Source organism: Aptenodytes patagonicus, chromosome 5 (assembly GCF_965638725.1).
Source record: "Aptenodytes patagonicus chromosome 5, bAptPat1.pri.cur, whole genome shotgun sequence".
NCBI classification, from domain to species: domain Eukaryota; kingdom Metazoa; phylum Chordata; class Aves; order Sphenisciformes; family Spheniscidae; genus Aptenodytes; species Aptenodytes patagonicus.
In genome coordinates this window covers 39528871-39548531 of record NC_134953.1, presented here as the reverse complement: position 1 = coordinate 39548531, position 19661 = coordinate 39528871, and the positions used below count along the sequence as shown (strand labels likewise).

Here is a 19661-nt window from a genome sequence, read left to right as displayed (position 1 = left end):
GGCCGCCTTGCGGAGCCCCGTCGCTGGCCTGGCGCCCGGCACAAGACCCTCAGTGAGGGTGAAGTGGGCTCTGAGGCCTGCAGAGGCCTCTGCAAGTGTAAAGTGGGTGGTGGGCGTCATTGTGCGTCCTGAGGCGATGTCGGCTTGGCGTGGCCTTGCAGTTATCCTCTGCTAGTAGTGCTTATTGAGTGCTTTGAGTTACTAGGACTCTGCACACCGCTTAGAACGTACGGTTGTATGAGCCCTCTCCTGTGTAGCTGTGGAGAGATGAACTAGAGAGTGGTATCTTCTGAGTGATAGCTGCCTTAAACCTCACAAACTCAGGTATTGACATAAGAATTGCTAGTCTTTACTTAAAAAAAGTATTATCAGAGTCCTATACCTGATTAAGGATTTGCTAGGCTGGGACCTGGTCAACGGCCTTTTCAATGAGCACACCTCTCCCGTTCCTTTCGTGCAGCGTTGTGAATGTGACATCTGGCTTTTACTGATACGCAGGTGCAGGTGCTGTAACTCTGAAGCTCCACGCAGTTAGATTCCTCCTCTTCATGTCTCAGCCTGCCTGCGAAGGACGTGACCTTCAAACACCTGTTCTTTGAAGGCAAACAGCCTAATAGTACTTCAGTTTCCCAGTCATCCACAGGATTCCTAGGGGGAGGGAGAGGACAAGATCAAAACAAAGCCCACTCACAAAGTGCCGCTATAAAGAAAGACGGTATTTAGGACGTGTCACAGACGCGGCCCCTCCCGGCCCTGGGGCGGGGTGCGCACCGCCGGCCGCCAGGAGGCAGCAGCGCCGCCGCTCTCCCCACGGACTGCACTTCCCGGCGCGCCCCGCGAGCGGCCGGGGGCTGCGCAGGCGCAGGCGGACACAAAGGGCCCGGCGAGCGCGCGCCCCGCCTCCCCCCCGCGCCCCCTTCTCCCCCCGCCTACCGCGGTGCGCGCGGATGCCGTTACCCGCCCGCTCCGCCCCCCCGGCCGCGCTCCCCGCCACCGCCGCCCGCCCCGCGCTCCCATGGCGCTGAAGCGGATACAGAAAGTGAGTGGGGCAGAGCCGCGGGAGGGTGGCGGGAAGGGCCCTCCGCGCCGCTGCTGCTCGGGGGTGGGGGCGGGGGCGGGCCGGGCCGCGGCTCAGCGGGAGGCGTCGCGGGAGCCGTTGCCCCGCGTTGTCTCCGCCTGGGGCCCGTCCTTCCACCCTCCGTCGCCCGGGTCGTGCCCCCGCTGCCCTCCCCCGGTTGCCGGAGCCGGTCCCGCGGGGTCGCCTCAGGGGGTGGAGGGGCCCAGCCCGGTGCGGGGTGCGGCTGTCCTGGTCGGAGCGGGCGTGAGGTAGAGAAAGGGTGGCTCTTGTCGGTCTCCTTGCGGTTTCGAGACTCTTCACCTTCTTGAAGGGCTCCCCCCCCCACCCCCAGTCAGTGTTTTAAACTGTCGTTAGTAAACCATCTGAGATGTTTTCCGAGGGTATGGCTGTGTGTGGTTGTGAAGTAGTGGGTGAAAGTCGACGTTGTGTTAATGGGCTACCTTTAGTAGAGGTGTAAGTAAAGTATCTGTTGCCAAAATACCGCGGTCCTGTTGTGCACAGCTTGGTTAGCTCTGTGCATAAGTTTTTTTTCCGCATTAGGAAGTGCTGTCAGCCCAGTACTTGATATGACCTTTGAATGTATCCCAGTTGTAGAGTTTGTTGACAATGTTTGTAAATGCACAGATTTTAATTGTGGAGTAAATTTCTAGATTCCTGTTGTTTGGCAAGACCTAACTGGTCATTGTACAGTACAGACAAAAGAAGCGTTATGGATGGTAAACACAGTAGTTAAATGGTAGTGCATTGGCCGTATTATAGAATACATGGTATTTTGTTGCTGTTGATGTGCCATGTTTAGTCAGTGTTTGTGCTATCCTCGTTTAGTGTCTGTGATGTAATTTCTTGTTCTGGTTTCCCTTTGCTATTGGAAAATGTTGGTATTACAGAAATAGAATTCTATAATGGCCAGCTGACCCTGCAGCGAGCATGTTTGGGATACCCTACAATAGATACAAAGTTATTTGGATGGATTTCTACCAAAAGTCGCTAGTTAGGTCTTACGCTACAAATCTTATCATGCCTTTACAGGTAATTTGGGGAGATTTTTGTTACTTCATATCACATATTTGTTGTGAATGTTGCATTTGAACATTGTATAAAATACTAATAAATCACTACAGTGATTTTTCTCTAGCAATAACTCTGTTATGCTTCTACATATTACGGGAATGCTTTGCCTTTTCTTGGCTTTTTAATTTCCCACATTTTCTTGAATATCTCCTTACCCTTGTGTTTATAAGGAAAGGATTATTCTGAATACCTTCTCTTTCCTCTTCTTGTTCAGTTTCATTCAGCTAATGTGAACAAACAAAGAGAAAGTGGAAAGTCTGGTAGTCTTCTCGTATTTTTGAGTTGGAGTGGTAGTTGTGGTCTTCCAAATGAGGTCCTGGTAGAATAGGATTGTTCTCTGTATTTTTCTCTTACACCGTTCCGTGTGTAATGTTTCTTTCTGCTTTAGAGACTTCTATCTATATATTGGAAAGCCACAACTTTCTTTAGTGTGGTATTTAAAAACTTTATGTTCAATACATGTGAAATTTATGGGTAGACTATTTATGAAAGAGTATCTTTCATCCTGTTAGCCTTATTAGATTCTGCTTCTACTCTTTGAAAATGAAGATATGCTTACCAGGATGCTGACTTCAAGGTAGTGTAAGATTTCCTGATTATGCAATAACTTCTGTCTGAAACATGAAGAGATGGCGGAGAAGGAGCTACCAGAAGAGTTGAGGTTAGATTCAGAACTGGTTGCCTCTTGCTTCTAGCTTGCAGCAGAAATGACTATTGCTGGTTTTCTTTTTTTCATTAATTACCCACATCACTATCTGCTGCCTTTCCAGGGTAAGAAAAAAACAGTACTAGAGGGATTTGGCCAAGAGCCTGCCTCCGCAGTGGTAGAAGAGAAAAGTGTCAAGGAATAGGATTGTTTCAGATGCAAAGTTAAAATGAAGGGGGAAAGTTTGAAAAGACAAACTATCTTGATGTCACTGTAATATGTAGAGCTTTCCTGAAAATTATGAAATGTATTTGTATGATGGTGTGTTTATCCCATCTAACTTCCTGATGTTTCAGACTGGCTATAAAGGTGGATACCTATGTTGTATTTCAAGGGTAGGAAGGGATAAGATCTGGAGTAGAGGAAATGCTGTAAGGAGTTCATAGTTTCAGAAAGTGCCTAGAGGAACTCTTTGGAGAACAAAGCACTGTCAGAAAACACAATGGCATTACTTGGGAGCTTGTCAGTCTAGACATACTGTCTCAAGTTAAGCTTGGGTGGTTCAGAATTGTACTTTAACACAGCTAAGGGATTTTGATGGCAAGCTTGAGTGTTTGTTCATAATAATTTTGATAATATGTGTGTTCAGGATGATAGTGCCTACAGAGGAAGCAAAGCTGTAATATGTAGAAATGTTAGTAAGCATTTTTTGTCCCATACTGGTTGGGACTCAAATTTCTAAATAGTATTGCCATTGTGATCTGTGTGGTTTCATCCCATCTTTCATGGATCTGCCTTGAGGGACTCCTCAAAGGAGGACAGCCTACAGACTTCAAGACTGTGCACTAATAATGGAAAGATGTATTGTGCTTGGGAGCTTTCTTAAAATACAAGCAACTGAATAATGAACAAACAAGCTGATCATTGCACATGAAAGTATATCAACTTAGTGCTAAGGGTGGAAGAGCATTGATGACATGAAGCCCTGTGGTGTAAGCACAGCCGTCAGTGCCACCTCCATGACAAATTCATCTCGGAGTTCTTGGAAGGACGGGGGATTCTTACTCATCTTAAGCTGAGGAGCCTGTATTAGTTTACCTTGTCAGTGCTTTACTCTGCCGTAGCATGAAAGAGAGGCAGTGTATTTCTATGCTGTCAAAAACTTTAGGCTGCATTCTCTATGTGAGGTAGAACAAATGTTCCTTGGGGCCGGAGTTGCTTCTTTGTAGTCTGTGATGCACCAATGAAAGAATAACCCACGTTTTTGTGGGCATCGTAAATTCCAAATGTGGCAGATCACGAAAACAAAACAAATAGTGTAGGTTTTAATTGGGAAGGTATATTCTGCAAAGAAGTCTTTATTGTTACCACCTCTGGAAATTGAGACACCATGGCTTTTGTGCAAGGTAGAAAATAATTCAGGCTGACAGGTTATGCAAGTTAGCGTATAGGTCAGTTCTGCCCATCCACCCTGTGCAGAACCATTTTTCTGAGATTCCTGTTCTGAATCCTTTGTTTACATATCTAATTGCAAGTATGCTGTCCTGTCAGTTCAGTATTACAGTTGAGATTGTTTTCATCATAAATCCTATACTTCTGGGTGCTCCTCTAGTGTTAATGAGGGGTTGATGTTATGCTTGTTAATGGCTCAGGCTATTTTGACATAAGTACAAAACCAGTATTTACTTTTGTTATACTTTTTTGTTCTACTTTTTAAAAATTGATTTAGAAGAGATTTTTAAACTAGTGACAAACTATTTTATGACACATTTGAAGACTGGTTTAAAAATAGCTGCTGTTTTTTATTTTCTTGGTGCACAGTACTTGATTGTTTCTCTCCCACAACTCAGTAAGAATAGAAGCATTCAAACATTTAGATATGTCAATGAACTGTATGTCTGTTTGTTTCAGTATGTGTTTTGTATATGCGTAGACTAACAGGACATACTGACTTGAATATGTTAAAAATAACTTTTGTTACTGTAAATTGACTCAAGTAAATAATTTTATCAATATTTGTGGTTTCGATTTTGACTTTAAAATGTTGAGTCACACGCTTCCTTTGGATGGTAATAAACATACTAAGGTAATTTCTTTATTGGATCTGTAATATAAAATGTTTTAATTAGCTTTCAAATCATGAGCTGTGATACCACAGCAATATTTTTTTTGCATTAAAACGATGTATAAAAATAGAATATTTATTACTAAGACTTACCTTTATATCAAGAAATATTATGATAAATATTTGCTTTACATTTGCAAAATTTATGAAGAACAGAATCCATTAACTAGTCTATGTATGATCACTGAGTTTTTTTGGACAGATGGTTCCAAACAGCATTAATATAATAGCAGCAGCGTATGCATGGAGTTGGTAGGAAGGGAGTCTGTTGTCTACAGTGCATTTTGTGCAAGAAATGAAGAACATAGCTGGCAGATATAAAAACCTGTATTTTAAATAACGGTGTGGAAAAAGGCTCTGGTTGTGGTTTTGTGTTGCTTAGAGAATTAAAATAGCTTTCAGTGATGCTGCCTGCAGTTTATTTTGGCCTTCTGATAGTCTGCAGTCTTTTTTTCTGACTACTTTTTTAAACTGAAAAAAGGAGTCATTTTTAGGGCTTTTTTTGTTACTACTCATGTTCATAGCCATTGAGTGTCCATGAGTACTACGCTGAGAATATTTATCTCCTTGTTATCAAAGTATCCTTTGCAATCTTGTTCCAGTAGCTTTTTAGGAGAGAAGCCTGACTGCTAATGAAGCATGTAACTGTTAAACTGGCCTTCCAGTCTTCACCAACTTTATACTTCTATGAAATACATCCTGTATTATACTTTGACAAAGAGCACTAGTCTGCACATTCAGAAATATTTCCAGCATTTACAGCTTACCATAGCACGTGTTTTACATCTGTTAAGCTTGATTTTAAAATTTTTGTCTCATGCTGCCCACAAAGCTCTTTATTCTGCAGTGTGTGTGGTGCAATGAGTGATAATTTGGAGGCTTTGCTGTGTCCATCTCCAGTAATTGTTGTTTAGCATTTGTAGCATTACGCTAATATTCCTTTATTAGCCACACCTGGTCATGGATCCTGCTTACTTCTGTGCTCTGCTGCTGTTCTGTAGTGACAAATAGGAGAAATAGTTTACTGTTGCAACCAGCTAGAGGCACAGAATTAACAGTATTCTATTCTACTCTACTCTGTAATATTTTCTATGTTTGAGAGGATTAGAAGATTTATTCCTACCACTGTCCTCAGCTTAGCTGTTTTCTCTGTGCAAGTTTATCCTGGCTGTATTGGGATAGTGTGGCATGTGTTCGAGCTCTTGATAGATGCTTTTATGCTGTGACATTCACCAATGTTTGAAATAACTGATACTTCTATTTGCATCTCTTGCAGACAAAATTTTGGTTTTGTATATTCTCATAAAAGACGTTGCACTGGTTTACACTGTAATTTGTAGTGTTGACTTTCTCTTTTGAAACTGAATCTGCACTGCTTTGAGTTATAGATCCTGTTTGTTAACCTATGTAGTCAAAGTCTTGCACCAGCATTTTCTATACCAGTAACTAAAAATATCGGTGTAGACAAGGCCTTGAAGTAACCAGACCTGCATCATGCAGCTACGTAGTGATAATCCATAAAACATGGACAAAACTGCGGTAACAAATTAACTTAAAATTACAGGGAAATCTTTAGTGTTGACTGTTCAATGCCTTACATGCAGTTCTGCACTCCTTGATGAGGTTTCAGCACATTGTGCTTTGTAACTCTTCAGCCCTGTCTCTTGACACAGTAAGGTTTTGGGCTTCTTGTGAAAAGCATCTTTGCTGCTTTGTATAGAGAATTCTTGTATTCAACATCTCATTCTTTTGTGAATATGTAAAGTCATGAAGCAGTTTTTCTACATCTACTTACTCTAGAGAATCATCACAACTGTTCTGCAGTGTTCGGCTCTGGACACTGGCAAGTCAGTCTGACTCATGGGGGATGTTCTGACTATCTGCTTGCACCATTTCAAAAGAGGTAGGAAAGCTTGAAGCCTAAATCTTACAGCTCTCCAGATAATTTTGCTTTGAATATGAAACTTAGCATAATTAACAGTATAAAGCTGAATAGTTGTTTTTATCACAGCTTGATCTGAGCTTCTGTATGTAAAGGCTCAAACCGTTAACACTGTCAAACTCAATTTACAAAGTTTGATCATGTTACCATTTGTATTTTTAAACCACATGAGCCTCATTACATTATTTCTTATGACTGGAAAATACGGCTTGAATTTGCTCTATCAGGATTTTGAAGTTTGGTCTGGCTTTGTTTCCTAGCTGCAGAAGGTCTCTGAATGTGTCCGTGAACATCACTCTCATTTAGTGAAGTTGGCTGAAGAGTCCCTTTTCTTCATTATTAGGGAAATATTAATAACGGGAGTTGATAGTTCTGGGTCTCATCAAAGTATGATTAAAAACATGGTTTTTATCATGGACAAATTTCAGTGCCTTTAGCCTGAACAAATTGAAAGTGTATACCTGAGGAGCCTTCCCCAGTTCCTACCAATTCTGAAGTGCATGTGTACATACGAATGAAAACCAATTTGTGTGGTTTTGGACTATGTAAAGACCTTGAGGAAAGCATCTAACAAATGAGAGTACTGTTATAGACTTGCAACTCCAAAATTAAGTGCTTGCCTAGCAGTTTGCATATGCATAAAGGAATGTTTGCATATATTTTAGAGACTTTCTGAAGAGTTAAGCTACATATTTTTCCTGTCATTGCCTTTAATTTAGTAGTCAGCCGCGACTGCTATAAAACATGTGATTTCTAGGTTTTGAGTTCTCTGTTTTGGCTAACAGTCTCGCATAGCTGGCTCATTTTTAGTGGGTGTACAAGACAATCTCTTGTTGGGTTAGATCTTGAGTTGCAAATTAGAGTAGACAGTGGCTGTAACTGCTCTGCTGCTGGTAATGCTTGTTACAACTCTCGTGACTCCTGGAAATTTGAGACTTGTTGACTCCCTTCATGTACTGGCAAGGACTTTGCTTTGCATAGCTTACTGGTTCTCTGTATTACTCCCTTAGTGAAATTTGAATCCTCGATTAAAAAGGGAACTGCACTTTTGAAGGGTTTTGCTATTGCCTTTATTAGTCAAGGTCTAGCCCGGAGTGTTGTTTCTGGACCAGCATACAATTTCACCAACAGAATAAAGTTGAGAGCAGACAAGTAACGCTAGCTGGCAACCTGAGATATTTCAGTATACATCAAAGAACTGTCTCTTTTATTTTAAATCACAAAGATTGTGAGGAGTGACTTCAGAGCAAGTAGTAATACTACTACTCTATTACCTGGCTGAAGATATGTTGCAGTGCCTTTCTTTGAATTCAGGGCCAAGAGTGGACCTGTAAGAAGTGTGCCTGAATTTAGGTTCCGGGTCCATGGTAAATTGGGTCCCTCGAAGAGAGAACTGTGTGAGTCGAAATGTTTACTGGATGTCGTAAATGGATAAATATATCACAGCAGTTGAGAAGTGCAGTGTTTTAACCCTTCAAATTGTACGTAAGATCTGATCACGCTACATACACGAATTATACACTTGAGTTAAATTTAGTTCAAATTTAAACCTTGATTTTGGAAGTAGTTGTCTTGACTAATGATTTTTGGGCAGAAATGTTTCCACCGTTACTCCTTACGCTAAAATCAAGGAGATATTTGCAGACCTGCTTATGTCTATTGTTGACTTAAATGTGTGTGTTTTGAGTAATTAGTTGACTGACTTACGAACAGTGGCTTAGCACACATCTTCTAGCTTATTTCAGTGGAAGTATTTACACGTAATTGTTAAACTTATCGCAGCACAGTTCCTATCAGCTTAGAATTGGAAAAAGTTGTTTGTTATTAGTACAGTAAAACTTCAGACATCAAAAATGGTATATTAAATTAAACAAAGAAAGTGAACCAACATTAATGCCTGGCTTGTTTTGCATTTGATATCGTGATGATAAATCAGATTAAAAGCTGAGCTGTTTTTGTGTAAATAAATAATAATTTTAAATCATTTGGGACCGTGTGGACTACTGTAAGAGAAATAAATCAGTTTACTTGCAAAAGATTCTCTGAATGCTTCTCTTAAATTTAAACTTTCTTGGGGTTTTTTTTAGTTGTCACTTTGGGGGGAAAAAAACCCTAAACAACCATGCAGGGAATTAAATCAAGGTATGTTAAATAACGTGTAGAACTAATATTTTTTCCTTTGTTTTCTAGTTTACTTAGGAACCTTTATGTTATCTTTATATCTTATCTCTAGGCAGACTGCAAGCATTTTATAAGCGAGTTTAACTCAGCTAGTGTACATAGATTAGGCAAATACAGGAAGCTTTTGTAAAATCAAAAGCTAAAGGAACAGTCAGATTAGCACATAAATTTATAAATTAAGCACTGAGTTTACAGAGAAATCGAGAAACCCTTCATTGTCTTCATTTTTTTTTTTCCTGTCTCTACTTCAGTATATCCAACTTATGAACTTGGCTAGAACTCTTAAATACTTTCAGATGTTAATTTATAGCACAATGTTGTCTTTAGCTGCAGACCTATATGGCAAAAAAACCCTTTCAATGTCAGTGGGCATTTCAAGTGTTTGATTTCTTTAAAAATACTACAGGTCTATTTAATAAAATCTGTTTGTGTTCTCACTTGTGAAGTAATGCTACTGAGTGGTTTGTATTTTCATGTAGATGTCTTTCAAATATTTGTGTGTTTCTTACAGGAACTAAGTGATCTGCAGCGAGACCCACCAGCCCACTGTTCTGCTGGACCTGTTGGAGATGACTGTAAGCTCTTTGTAGTACATTGTCACAGTTGACTTTTTTTGGTTAAGAAAAAGCTTGGAAAATCTCTAATTGTTAAATCTTTTTGACTTTCAGTGTTTCACTGGCAAGCAACAATTATGGGACCTGTAAGTACATAATTCATGCCCCTTAGAAAGTAGACCTTGTTTCCCTTTTTGTTACGGAAGGATTCATTTGGGTTTCTGTAAACATGGCAGTCAAATTCAGCTGTGCTATGTACAGATTAAAGATTTAGGGTGGTATTGTTGTTCTTAGTAGTCTGGTACTAGTTTCTTTCTGTAACTGTTCAAAAATCTGTCCTCTTCGTGAAGTTAGGAGTGCTTAATCGGTTAGCTGCAATGTTTGAATTGGTGATGTGGGCTGCCAAGTGAAAAGCTTGCTTTTCAAAGGTGATAATCTCAGTTCTGGAAGATTCATCCATCTGAAGGGAGGAAGAGTGGGTGTAATCCAATGTTAAAGTTGGTAACTGTAAACAAGAGTGATGTTGCAGAGGGTGATTTTGGGGCTTTTAGCTAGAGCTTATTTGATGGCTGTGATGTGGCTCTGGCAAAACCAGATGGCTTTTGCAAACTGTAGGCCAGCAATTGTGGGTACTTGTGGTTTCTATGTGAGAAAGGCCTGCTTTCATTGGGTTGAAGGAGATCTCGAAAGACCCCATTTATGACTCTTGTCAAGGAAATGACATAAAGGACAATAAAGCTTAAGAACAGAAAGTTTTTTAAAGGAAAACTGAAAAGGGTTTCAGCATAAAGAACAACATGACCTGAGGGAATGGGTGTTTATTAATATCATGGTAAGGAGTTTGTATTCCTAGTGGTTTTGTTTTGGACTTACTAATTTGGAAATAAGAGTTTCTGGTTCAGATGATGAGCTGAACCACTGTGTGAGTTGAAATTTTGAGGCAATACTTAATCCATTAAGGTGCAGCATCACATGGTGGAGAAAAGTGGAATTGTGACTGCTTTGAAGCTATTTCTGCATTTTCAGCACAGCTGCTCTGAAGCAGTGAAAGATCAGTTACTAATTTGCCAGTGGTATGCTGGAGTCTGTTGTCCAACTTCTCAATGGCCCAGCAGCAACTGAAATGATTGTGGCAAGTTTTTCTGTAGGACACTAATGCTTTTGCCATTTTTCTTTAACAACTGTGTTCTTTCACATACAGAGTCATTCTGATCCTTGCCCTTCTGTGCTGCTTAAAGGTGAATGGCAAAACAGCAAAGTTGTTAAGAGTTAACAAAAGCTTATGTGCTGATTGCCACCGATAATGTCTCTGTCCTGAATGACTCATGACCTGAGTAAGGGAAATACTAGCACATAAATCCCAACTTAAATTCCACTTTTTTTCTTTGAGCTTGCAATTCATCTTCCATATTCTGTAGTGGAAAATACTCCTTTCTTTGCTTCGGGTTCCTCAGATTTCTCTAGTTAAAGATAAGACTGAGCAGCTCTTGCCAACCTTTCTCAGCCTTATCTGCCAACAAGTAAAGAACACAGTCAGCATGTTAATTCTTTGTCTTGATAACGTAAGGAAATAGGGATGCACATCTGTAGTTTCCTGATGGCCTGATGGAAGCATAGGACTAAAGCTTACCTTCAGAATTCACTTCCTATTTGTGGAAGTAGGGTAACCTCTTCTCCTGTCTATGGGCATTGTCAATTTGTTTTACATACCTTGCTCACAAAACATTCTGTGACTTCGCTTTGCCTTCTGTCTGACAGTGAACTTTCTCATCTTCGGCTTATTTCAACTTTGACAAATCCATTTAGTATGCATGCAAGCAGTCCTTTCAAACCTAATTGGAAGTACAGCAGCAATCTCTTCTGCTGTTACCTAATGCTGACTTCTTAGCAATACTATATATAACCTGCCTTACATTGCTACACTGTCTGCATTTTGAATGTTTAAGACGACATGTCTTAGTGGACCATTTGTGACTTTACAGTTTTAGAGATGAATATAAGAAATAATTTTTGCTCATTTCCAAGGTAAACATTCTATTTAAAAAACAGTCTGCCTTTGCTTCCATAAGAAAACCCAAAAACTTGATCTTCTGCAGCTTTGCTGAGATTGAGTTCCTATGTTGCTGTTTTAAACTTACCAAGTAATGAGAGAGGTTTTTCTTCTCCTTCCCTTAATCAGAAATGGCAGCACTGCTCTCTGTCATTTAGCATTGAGACCTCACTTTTCTGGTTAATAAACACGAAAGATTTCCTCAACAGATGACTGCAACAAAGTTATTTCTATCTATTAACTGTGTGCAACCTGGACGTAAACCTGTGCACATGTTCTCTAACAAAATGCATGTTCACAGATTTGTACAGGTCACAAAGATGTTGTGTGTTTTAAAACTCCCTGATGTCATCATGATCAACTGAATTATGTTGGAAAATCCTACTCTTTGCATCTGCAAAGAGAAACCACTTCTTAAGGTAAGTATCTTTGTAGCTTAAGGATGGAGGAGGATCAGAGCAGCTGTGGTGTTGCACAGAGACAGGATTTGGAAGACCCGCTCTGGGTTTTGTATTCCCCTTGGTGCAGTGGAGCTGATGGATCAGCAGTTTTGTAGCTCCACCAGTCAAACACTGCTCCCTCCCTTTCTTTCCCCAGAAAGGGCAGCACTCAGTAGCCGTGTTGCACTACTGCAGTAGTAGCCATGGTTGGCTCTACTGTAGCTCTGCAGGCCAGTGGGAGGGTTCAATTCCCTCTGTGCCTTCCCAGTACACAGCCCATAGTGGGCTGTGGCCCATAGCATGGGCTGTGTACTGGGCAAAAAATGGATTTTCTAAGATACTCGTAGCTTTGGGAGGTTATCTGCGTTCAGAAGGGAAGCTCCAGAATAGCTGAAATATATTAATATGTTTTGTTTGTTTTGTTTCTTTCCCCAGCCTGATAGTGCATATCAAGGGGGAGTATTTTTTCTCACAGTACACTTTCCAACAGACTATCCTTTCAAACCACCAAAGGTAAGTCCTTTCTCTCAAAACTTACACCATTTTTTGGTCAAAGCTTTGTTTCTGTGTCTTAGTTCTTTGAGGCTTAATTTTGGAAGTTAAAACTAGAAAGGCCAGCAATAGGATACATGTTCATAGTGGATGAACAGATAAGACTGTACGATAGATTGTGTTGGCAGATCTAGTATGACTGTAACTGAAGGGACAATGTTAATTTGATGTTACTTGTTTTTTATTTATTTTTTTATTCCAGATTGCTTTTACAACAAAAATATACCACCCAAACATAAACAGTAATGGGAGTATTTGTCTTGATATCCTGAGATCACAATGGTCACCAGCTCTGACTGTATCTAAAGGTAAACTCACAGATTTGCTAATGGATTTATGAAATTGCATACACTGCCATGGCGCTTTTTTGTGTATTACTGCACTGTCTAAGGGTGGCAGTGGGAACTCATTTATTCTGCTTGTTACAGAAGTAGCAAATGCCATTGGAATTCTTGTTAAGATCCAAGATCTTGCACAGTTTATTTGGAGTGTCACATTACATAAAATATTATGTGAATGGTGAAGAAATGTTCTAAAACAAGTTGAGTAAGATACTAAATGTCCAATTAACCTGAAATGCAACTTCTGTATTATAGCTGACTGTGCATGCAGAACTGTGGAGAAACTGGTGAAGAGAGCTTAAAAATCAAATTAATTTGGATGTAAATGGAAAACCCTGATACTGACGTGTGTGGGCTTACCTGATTGCTTATTGATGGCTCTTTGGGTTGCCTGAGCATCCTTGTGTGGGCTCAGATCTTAATTACGCTTCATTTTAAAATGAGATAAATTGTTCTGGTTTGCATTCCTCCGTAAGATGAGTATTTTAAAACGTAGCTGCTTTCAAAGTCATCAGTAAAAGATTTATTAAAATATTCTAGTCCTGTAGTTAAACTTTCTCAAGTTGAACACTGTAGATTTTTGGAACATTGAGGTTACAGTTAAGCAGTTCTTTTGTTGTAGTCATTTTGTGTCACTTAAAAAGCTGCTTATTAAATCTGGGTGCTATCATTGTTTTTTCTCACCCATCTTCAAAATGCTTAGGCACACTTAGTCATATTACAGAAAGTTCTCATGTGACTCAAAAGGTTAAACAGTATCGCATCTTGCTTATGTGCTTGAAAGCTCTCTAAACCACGTGTCTTTTTTTAGAACAGTGTTACTGCATTTGGTGTACAAGCAAGGAAAAAATTGTTAATCTTTGTCCAATGGAAATTGCTCTATGCAAGTGCAATTGCTATACCTCCTTGGAAAAGCAACTTCTGCTCATATGTAACAACCCTGTGCAGTAATCTCAGAAGCTAAATAAAATTTAAGTTTAATACTGTTTCCTGGTGTAGTTGCTGAAGACATGAATTACTATTGTGTGTAGCTGGTATTAACTTTCCACAGAAATTGGTTGATTGTTTTATTGCTGAGAAAAAATTGTCTTGTTTCTAGTTATTTAGAAGGTATTTAGCAAATGAGAGTTGGCACTTACATCGTGTTTAACAGTTGGAGTTTACAAATGAAAACTCTAAGTTTTTACATCTTCAGCACTTTTCTGTGTCTTTACTGTTGAGCGTACTGTCAGTTATAAAGAGGAGCAGTCTGCTGGTCTTGTGTTCTGATTTGACGTGCTTTTACACATGTGCTTGCACATCGTATATTTCATAAACTGGAAATTAGCTCAGTGGCTCATGGAAGTTTCTCCTTTACAGTTCTTGTTTTACTGAATCAAAGGATTACAACGTACTGATAGCACCTCTGATTGGTGTGACCAAGTATTCTAACCCGATTTTCTAATATTACTGGTGTATTTGGCACTTAATAAAATGAAATATGTCAGTATGAAGTGGTTGAACTCACTACTGGTGAAAATAGGTATTAGTCTGGGCTCTTTTGTAACAAGGCGAAGTAAGAAAAAAAATCCTGTTCTACAGCAGATTCTCATTGTAGCATCAAATTCCCTTTCACCATGTGTTTAGAACTGTTTAACTGTGTACTCTTGTATTCATATTAGTTCTGAATCTAAAAATAGAAATTTCCTGAGAAGTATGAACTGACAATGTTAGAAAAAGCAAATATCCTTGGTTCAATACCAGGAAGTGAATATGGAATTATAAATGAATACCTGCATATAATACTGATGAAGTATTTTCCCAAAATGGAAGTCACACTTCTATCAAATTAAGTAAAATATTCATATGAAGGAGAGGATAACTGTCAGCACAGAAGTGGAGAAGGATATGCACAAATAGAGTATTATATGGCAGTATAATATTAACAACATTAATTATCTTAAATAATTGTAGATGGAAGAGCTTAGTTTGGTCAAATATTTATAGATAACTATGTAGTCTGTAGTTTGTTTAATGTCCATAGGTTAAAACGTGGGAGAGAGATCATTACAAAAGGTATGGGTCCATGGGTTGCAAGTTCTCTAGGCTAGTATCAGGTGTTGTTTACTTAGGACCTAGAAAAATGATGCTGTATAAACATTCCTGAGCAGAACTGCTATGTGAAAGCTTAATACTAACGTGCATTCTCTTTCCAATCTCCCTTCCACCACCCTCCTTCAGCGTACTGGAATATATTAAAGGATTATAGAAATAAAGCAAACTAACTTGTTTAATCTAGTGTCTCTTTTATTTAGTTTTATTGTCCATATGCTCCTTACTTTGTGATCCTAATCCAGATGATCCTTTAGTACCGGATATTGCACAGATCTACAAGTCAGACAAGGAAAAGTGAGTATAACATATATATATTTCTGTGTTTGGTACTTGCAGATGGTTATCTGCTATGCACCTTCTATCTTAACTTTTAAAGATACTCTTTTCATAGATTTCTACAGGATTAGATTTTTAAATCTTGAAAATATCAATCAGTGGAATGGCAAGCAGGAAACTGTAGGCGTACACAGCTGTTGGATACTATTTTTTTGTACTTAGTTGCATAAAACCTTCACACTTGTGTGTTTATATTCATTGCATGAAAAATCATTTCCCAAATATGAATTATTTGTTGCTACTGTGATCCTCTGGTTGTAAAACCTGTGCCTTTAGTAAGATGTTAGGTATGAACAACAAACATCTTTTTGACAGTTTTGTAAACGTAGGGTATACTAATATTCAGTGCTGTTTAGTGCGAAGCACCATTGTCACATTGCAATTTGCAGCATCTTACAGAGAAAAAGAACCTCTCTTACTTTCTGGAACAGCTGTAGAACTTGCAGGAAGTTTCTGATCTTGGGTAGGTAACATGGACAGCACATAACCGAAGCATTACATGCTTCTGGACCAAACCTGATTTTGATTTGAGGAGTTTTAACTCTAAAACTACTATACTGACTGAAACATCTATGCTGGGGTCTTTTACTTACAGTGCGGAATGACCTGGATTTCCCAAAGTCCAGTTTTAAGGCTTGCTGACTCCTTGTTGTACATCACTCCTAAGGAGGGGTTTGAAATTCTGTCTTGTAACTACATACATGGCTGAACCCTCACAATACCAGATAACAGGATTTAGAGGTCACTAACAAGCCCAATGCTTGACATAGCAGAGTTTCTTTCTAGAGCAGTACCTTTCTAGAGTGACTCCTTTTGCTGCTCAAACTTTGAATAGTGAAATTTATGGATATCTAAGCAGTGATGCATTGATTTCTTACGAGTTTGTTGCAGTCGTGGGTGGCAGGAAGCTCGGGCCCTTTATTGCACAGATTAGACTGCATGATTTCCAAAGGGTTCCATGGAGGAAATACTATCTGTGTGAGATTTTTCCATCTTTGCTGCTTTCTGCTGATATATCAGATACCTGCTTCTCCTGGGCTTACAAACTTTAAAACCTTTATGCATGGAAAAGGTTACAGAATCAGTGATCCAGGAAGGAAATATTTTGCTTACCACTGGGAGATTCTGTTGAACTCTGCTGCTATAGGTATTTTGAGCACAATCCAGGATGTAGTCTACAGTCTATCAGCATGGCCGGAGCTGTCTTCTCTAGCAGGGTTTTAGCACCTGTGGGTTTTCTAGGTGTGTGTGGGATTAAGACAGACTGAAACACAAGATCAATTTAGGATAGTAACAAGGAGTAGGAGTCTCTAAGGTTTTCCAAATACATCCAGTCCTAATTTGCCAAGAATGGAATAACCTTCCCCAAAATTAATCTGTCACAAGTTTTCTGGTGGCCTTGACAATAAATTAAATAGTCATAGCCATGCAGCACAGTCATTGACAGCCTAACCATTGCTGTTTATCTGACTACTTTTTAAAGCTGTGGAAAAGGTGGTGGATTTAGCTTGCGGCAGGCTTTTTAGCCTTGGTACTTAAGCTGCTTTTTGGTAACCTTGCTGTTAACTATTTTAATTGTTAGACTCTTTGCTTCAGATTCTGTGGAATGTTTGTGATATCCAGAAGAATTTTTCACTTCCTGGTTAATGGCCTGAGAAATTGTTGGGTACCTATTTTTTAGTAAGTGAGCCATTGAAAACTTCTTGCAATGCATGCTAATGGCCTGTGGTTCATCACATATCACAGGTCCATGAAGATTTGAGTATTACTTTTACCTTGAGGACTGGATAGAGAAGGAGTGATGTAGAAGTTACATGGAAGCCTATGGTCTAGTATTTCTCTCCCTAGAGTAAGAATCACTAAAATGACCTTTTTCTGACAGCGTGATGTCTGATACAATCAAATCACATAACCCACTTCTGAAACGCGTGAACTCTGTGGCTTGTACTGTAAAGCAGATAGTGTTCAAGTTGAGGATGTTGTACCTCAGCTTCTGTCCATTTGTGTCTCAGCTTTTGTCCATCCACTTACTTAATACAGTGATTGCAGCTTTTATGCCTCCAGTTCTTGAAGGAAGCAAACAAGGGATATTTCTCTATCTCCAAAACTTGAAATTTAATCATTGCAGGAGAAAGTGAGAGAACATGTAGTCGTGACTATAGCTTTATCTTCTTATGCTGATCACCTATTAAATTTTTTTAATCTCAGCTTGGATTTAGGAAATGAAAGATATGGCTGGTTACCCCTGAGCATTTATCTATGGGTATTTTACTATAAGTAAAAATCCAAAGACTTGTATGGTAGCATATTCTTAAGAACAAAACCAGTTAGCACATGAGTTGCTATACTGATACTAAGAAATGGATTTAAAAACTTGTCACTGTTTTCTCTGGAGGACCCAGAAGAAAATGAATCTAGTCTGGAGAGTGGAATGTAACAAATGTGAGGACCAGAGGGAGAGATACTGACTCTCTAAGGACATTTACCTTTGGGAGTGCTAATCAGCTTCGTATCAGAAGGAAAAGACCCAAGACTTAAAATCTAGTAAAAAATGCTTTTCAGGAAACTTTCGGGTTCTGAAATGCAGAATGGGGAATAAAAAATCACTGTGCCTTCTATTCCCACCTTTTCCAAAAACAGTTAATTATACTGAATTTTATGCAACTGTGTGAACTTTGTCAGACTGTTAATAGCATTTAGGAGTAACTGACAACAAATTCCTGTTAAGGTACAAATAAGGGAGCCAGTTGTGAAATGCAAATTAAGTATGCACAGTGATATGCATTTTAATACAAACCTGTGAGATTGGTTTTGAGTCTAAATAGCTTTGATAGGTAGCCTTAGAAACTGAACGTACAGTGGGTATATGTTTCTTGGCTTTTAGACTATTTTAGCATTATTTGAATCAATGCTAAGAGGTGAAAAGCTCAATAACATCTGTGTTAAGTAAATATGTGGCCATTGTCAATGTATCACTAACAAGCTCTTCACTGTAATGCCTTCTTTCTGCACGTACAGATACAACAGACATGCAAGAGAATGGACTCAGAAATATGCAATGTAAACTTGTGAAGACTTTTTCATATACCACAGAGTACTGTAAATTCTAGGGTTTTTTTCAAAATTAGAAGGAAATGGAGCACAGTTTACTGCTTCCATGTATCATGATGCCCCTTGAATTTTTTTCACCCATGTAAGTGTGTTTCTGGAGCAAGGGAGAACAAACTTCCAAAAATAACCTTATGACTGTGATAAGAATATTTATCCTCTTTGTATGCTTTGCAGAAGACATTTATTATGGTTTTTAAGAGTTGGACATCTGCATCTTCAGACTACAAGATCCATTATGCAGTTGTAAAGCAACCAAATTATTTTTGCTGGAAAAAGTAGCTGGTTTTGTGTGATGAATACTGTATGTGTGTCAAAGTATGTTGACCATTTCATAAGTGTGCTCAAATTTCATTTTGTTAGTTCACTTATATAATTTGTATTTTTTTACTATATAGACTAAATATTTTATTTACCATGTAAGTCATTTCATTTTAGACTTACTTGCTTGTGCACAGTATTGACAAGGCACAACTGCTAGTAATGAAAATAACTGGAGTATCCCACCCGTTAGGATATTCTAAAGACTGACTGCAGATTTCTTAAAACCTAAAATGATCTTTGCACTGTAATTCTTTGTATGCTGATTATGGAGAAACACTTGGTTTTGATTCTGTTGCATATACTTGACTTAATTTTATTGCAATGTGAACTAATTGCACTGCTATGTAGAAAGATGTGTAACCGTTTTGTTGCTATTCACAAATGATTTTTGACATGTGGGCAACATAACACTATCACAGACCTTTTACAAATCTAAATGTAGCCTTTTCCATATAAATAAAATGCATTTTCTACTACTTGTCTTGGCTTTTTTTTTTTAAATCATGCATATCCTTAAAGTGCTTGTTCTAACATTAGCGAATCAAAATATTAAGTGTGCATGTGTCTTGTAGACAAAAGGGAAAATAAAGCCATGCATCGTGTACTGCTTAGAACTGTTGCAATTTTTATGCTAGCTTTAGCCTAACTTATTTAGCATGCTATGCCCATTGTTTTATATAGGATTTCAACTAGTTTAATGACATGTTACATCTATATTCATTTATGGAGGAAATAACCACAAGTGTTTGAACATCAAACACTTCAGTTAAGGTGGTGTATTTGCAATATCGGAATGTTACAGTAAACTTCTCACGCTTG

General features: G+C 38.9%; 1 protein-coding gene across 4 annotated transcripts; it reads left to right on the top strand.

Annotated features, from left to right (window-relative positions):
• The first annotated feature begins 968 nt into the window (after positions 1-968).
• UBE2D1 (ubiquitin conjugating enzyme E2 D1) lies at positions 969-19318 on the top strand. Of its 4 annotated transcripts, XM_076339463.1 has the most exons (9): positions 977-1039; positions 6721-6823; positions 9555-9618; positions 9712-9743; positions 11949-12066; positions 12523-12600; positions 12842-12947; positions 15275-15368; positions 18429-19318. In XM_076339463.1, exons 5-9 carry the CDS (start codon positions 12016-12018, stop codon positions 18472-18474), a joined length of 375 nt encoding a protein of 124 aa, XP_076195578.1. In that variant the 5' UTR covers positions 977-1039; positions 6721-6823; positions 9555-9618; positions 9712-9743; positions 11949-12015; the 3' UTR covers positions 18475-19318. The 4 variants fall into 4 exon arrangements, with proteins under 4 accessions (XP_076195577.1, XP_076195575.1, XP_076195576.1 ...); XM_076339462.1 differs by lacking the exons at positions 6721-6823; positions 11949-12066 and having other exon boundaries at positions 969-1039; positions 15317-15368; XM_076339460.1 differs by lacking the exons at positions 6721-6823; positions 11949-12066 and having other exon boundaries at positions 969-1039.
• The last annotated feature ends 343 nt before the right edge of the window (positions 19319-19661 follow it).